Source organism: Scleropages formosus, chromosome 5, assembly GCF_900964775.1.
Source record: "Scleropages formosus chromosome 5, fSclFor1.1, whole genome shotgun sequence".
In the NCBI taxonomy this organism is placed as follows: domain Eukaryota; kingdom Metazoa; phylum Chordata; class Actinopteri; order Osteoglossiformes; family Osteoglossidae; genus Scleropages; species Scleropages formosus.
In genome coordinates this window covers 18,080,113-18,084,939 of record NC_041810.1, presented here as the reverse complement: position 1 = coordinate 18,084,939, position 4,827 = coordinate 18,080,113, and the positions used below count along the sequence as shown (strand labels likewise).

At 44.2% G+C, this 4,827-nt stretch overlaps 1 gene segment (V, D, J or C); it reads right to left on the bottom strand.

Annotated features, from left to right (window-relative positions):
- Positions 1–3,613: 3,613 nt before the first annotated feature.
- On the bottom strand, positions 3,614–4,315 carry LOC114910594 (Ig kappa chain V-VI region NQ2-6.1-like). The segment is given in 2 exon segments: positions 3,614–4,048; positions 4,196–4,315. Coding segments are annotated over 2 exon segments (366 nt in total).
- Between the last annotated feature and the right edge of the window lie 512 nt (positions 4,316–4,827).

Sequence of the window (4,827 nt, the reverse complement as noted above, 5' to 3'; positions counted from 1 at the left end):
CTGTTGATACTGGGCTAAAATATTATGCTTACTCTATTTATAGCTGAAGAGTGATGGTTTTTGGATGGGTGTTACAAATCTGACAGCAATTATTACCTAAAGGGTTAATGAAATGTAAAATAAAAATGATTACCACTAATTACAACATTTTCATGTAACTGAACATTATTCAAAAAGGCCTAATGGGAACATAACACATGGAAATGATGTGGCTGTTTTAACACTCAAAAAGTTTTCTGTTTCTCAAAATAAACAGACGCACACACGCAGGCTGAAACCGCTTGTCCCGAGCGAGGTCACGGCAAACCGGGGCCTAATCCAGCAACGCGAGGCGCGAGGCTGGAGGGGGAGGGGACACACCCAGGACGGGACGCCAATCCGCCACAACAAACCCCAAGCAGGACTCCAATCCCAGACCCACCAGAGGGCAGAACCAAGGCAAGCCCCCCCAACATACAGACATATATAGTGAAACATATTCATTCTCTTATGAGGGTTTTTTTATTTTTAATTGAAAGATACTGAGTTTGGTGTTTTCCTGAGAGACTCACTGTAAGGACAGGGAACTTTCATGCAGAAGAGCAGCTCTTTGCAGGATAGGTTTTGGTTCAGTGATGCAGTTACTGTGTGGTGTTACTGAGGGAGGTTTTTGTACGGCTCTCTATCACTGTGTGTTGTCTGGTGCACCATAATTAGCAAAACAGTAGTATGTGGCTGCATCCTCAGCCTGGACTCCACTGATGGTCAGACTGAAGTCAGTCCCAGATCCAGAGCCGCTGAACCGCTCTGGGATCCCAGAGAAACGTTTGCTGGCATAATATATCAGGAGTCTAGGAGCTGTTCCATCTTTCTGCTGGTACCAGGACAGGTCACTACCAAGACCACTCGAAGTACTGGGGTTACATTTTAGAGTGACTGTGTCTCCTGGACGAGCCGATTTCACTGGAGGACTCTGAGTCACTGTTTTCTGCCCATTGGATCCTAAAGAAGTGAAATAGAAAATCACAGAACAAATATGTTGAAGTAATAAACGAAAAAACATAACAGCCTAAGAATTAAACACAAAAGGTTGAAGCAAAAAGTGTTGAATATTTATCAATCCATTAAAACGTAAGCTAGTTAGATGATCGACTTTCTCACCCCGACTGCAGAAGGCGAACGCCAAGAAGACAATGAAGATGAAACCCATGGTTTGCTGTAGTTCTGTGTCACTGAGGACATCAACCTCGAGACCTATAAACACCTCCAGGTCAGTGAAGTGTGAAACACTCATGCAAAGTGTCCTTCATATGCAAAGAGTCCCTCGGCAACGAGAAGCACCAGCTCTTCTCTTCTGTACGCTTGTAGCAATATTGTGTTATTGAATCACAATTTTCATCTGGGTAGTGGGTTGTGCACTGATTAGAAACAGAAATGTACAAATACTGTGCATGAACCAGTGACTTTGTGTATTGCGTTAAATCAAATCCGTGAAGTCATAAAATTATAGAATGAACAAAGACCACATATGAACCATTTTTCCTTAATAATATTCCTATGATTTACCTGAATAACATTACTAAAATTATATTTCTAATGGTGCTGGGCTTTCATCCTGATGAGGGGCTGTTAACACATCTCACCAAGCTGTATCTATGTTTTACACAATTTCAGATGGTCATAAACTATGTAATAAGGTACGTGACAGGTTGCACATTGGGTCACAGCCCATTTCCTTGACTGGCGGCCACTCATGAGAAGGTCTCTTTCGGAGGGAAAAAGCACAAGATGCAGCAGTTCAAACCCTCATGGAGACGCTCTTTCAAGAACATGTGTGTTACGGGCTCGTCCTCAGCACAGCCACAAGCACCTGGTCACAATCAATGCAGTCAGGTATAAAGAGCACCAGTCCACTGCTCCCCCATTGTGAAATCTCATTGAATCAACTGTCCACACTGTATTGGTCTTTGCCCGTCCTGGTCTTTACTATCCTCCTGTCCTTGTACCCTGTCTCCCACGGCCACGATCATCGCTCGCTCGTCCGTCCGACCACACCTCTGGATAATCCTTGCAGTGACATTCGCCCCTCGGCTTTGAACCTTCCCCTGTCCCCACTTCAGTCTTCGCTTCGCCCCGAGAGCTACCTGCATGAACAATCCCGTATCTCTGTCTGCTCTCCCGCTCTCCGACGCACCGCCGTCACACTGAGACTAAAATAAGAAAATGGAGCTGAAACGATGATATGCATTAAACGTACAACTGTGCTCTGTAACTGCTGCAGAAATTCCCCTTGTGTGAGAAGCAGGGATGTAGCAATACTGGGCCCCCAACTCAAGGGGTAACTGACACTGAAAAACAAGAAAATAAATGTTGGTAGGTTGGGCAGTAAGGGGAGGGTGTGTAGGGTGCCTGCTGTACGATACACACAACTTACTTTCTACCGTAGGACTTGTAGTAGATAAGTAACAAATTAGACTCATACATGAGCTCTGCATGCATTGATCAAGCAGAAAGAATCCAATGAGAACTTATGTAGGTTACTGTATAACATGTGCTTTTGGAGCTATGACCTATAATATGTGTGTATTGGATGCTCGGGGACTTCCTAGACTCTGAGACAGGGGACTCTCCCTTCAGCTGGGGTGAATTACAGTAAAATACCCTCTCCTATCTTGGGTCCATCTGAGTTGTGTTCCGTTTCTTCACAGGGAATAACTTTACCGTGGTACCACATTGTGGATTTATTGTGTGATTTGGTTTATTCACTTATGTTTCACTGTCACATCAGTTGCAAAACACGCTTCTTACAAATGTTTTTTGTGTTTATCATATTGTAAATCTTTATGTAAAGAAATACTACATGCACATGCTTTTGAAAAGTAAAGAAGTTTATTGTGATTAGATTTAAGTTTCTAGTAATTTTGTTCTCAGACTTACTGGCCAGTTCGATCTGTAATGAAAAATTAACTTTAAGTATCCGACTGACACTTTTCTCCAGTTTACAGCTCAGAGTAACAAGACTTTGATTATTTTAATTTACTTTGTCCTGTAGACACCAGACAAACATATTGTACTTCCTCTGTTTTGCAGTGAATAGCAGTAGTTTTCAGACGGGCAACATTTATCGACAGAAACAAAACTTTCGTAAAATACATTTCATGAATGATCTAAGTCATGCTTTGAGGTTTTCATAGATTTAAAGCTAATTCCGAAATGCAAAAGTAGTACAAAATGAAAAGAAACTAAAAAAGACATAGTTACTGTAGTAATGAGCCTCTTGTGACCCCTGTGTCACGACCCACGGGGGTAATACCCCTCGTGGCCAGAGGAGGCGCCACTCAGTGCCGCTAGCCAACACCGATTGCGGATTCTTAATCAGTGGCTTCATTGTTCTCTCCTGGCGATCAGTAGTCTCTTGGGTTCAAGTCATACTCACAGAGTGGAGTTTTTCCTTGTCCTGCGTTTTTTCTCACCTCCAGCGAGTGCTTTACAGTCTGTGCAGTGCACTTCTAATTTCACTCTGAACGTGGGGTCGTTTTTCTTTTCGTCCGTGTTCGGGCGTAACACTAATAGCAACGCGCGTCCGTGTCGGACTCCCGTCCGGACGATTTACTGACTGAGTGCTGCTGTTGTTGTGTTAAAAACACAGATCAGTTTCACAGCGAAAGAGCAGCTCTTCGTTGGACAGGTCTTGCTTCAGTGATGCAGTTACTGTGTGGTGTTACTGAGGGAGGTTTTTGTACGGCTCTCTATCACTGTGTGTAGTTTGGAGCATAAAAATTACCAAAACAGTAGTATGTGGCTGCATCCTCAGCCTGGACTCCACTGATGGTCAGACTGAAGTCGGTCCCAGATCCAGACCCGCTGAACCGCTCTGGGGTTCCAGAGAAACGGTTGCTTACGCTGTATATCAGGAGTCTAGGAGCTGTTCCATCTTTCTGCTGGTACCAGGACAGGCTGCTACCAAGACCACTCGAAGTACTGGGGTTACATTTTAGAGTGACTGTGTCTCCTGGACGAGCAGATTTCACCGGAGGACTCTGAGTCACTGTGATCTGACCACTGGATCCTAAACCAATCAAAGAAAAAAATTACTGAGGTATTAAATGAAAAATTAAATTGCAGAAAAATTGAATTATACAGAAATACAGAGCAAAAATTTTAAATATTTATATTAAAAAAAATCCGAGTCATCAATCAATACACTGTCTCTCACCTCGACTGCTGAAGGCAAATGCCCACAAGAAGATCAGGATGAAACTCATGGTCTCCTGTAATTCTGTGTGAGTGAAGCTCAACTCTCTGTCATACTGTGATAAACATGCAGACCTTTAAACAGCTCCAGTTCAGTGAAGTGTGACGTGTTCATGCAAAGTGTCCTTCATATGCAAACAGCCACTGAGGAGTTCAAGAGGGACCAGTTCTCCTGATCTGCACTGTAGTAAAACTGGGTATAAGACACAAACAGTAATGTGTTGAGGTTTTTTGCCACAGTTTGTATGATGAAATTAGATTGTTATGAGATTTCTTGAATCCACACACACATTTTCAGAACCGCTCGTCCCATACGGGGTCACGGGGAACCGGAGCCTACCCGGCAACACAGGGCGTTAGGCCAGAGGGGGAGGGGACGCACCCAGGACGGGACACCAGTCCGTCGCAAGGCACCCCAAGCAGGACTCGAACCCCAGACCCACCGGAAAGCAGGACCATGGTCCAACCCACTGCACCACCGCACCCCCACTTCTTGAATCCATCCATTATTAATAACCACTTGTCCTGTGCAGGGTTCAGCTGGTCTGGGGCCTATCCTACAAGCACATGCTGAGACAGGGTTCAACCTGAGTG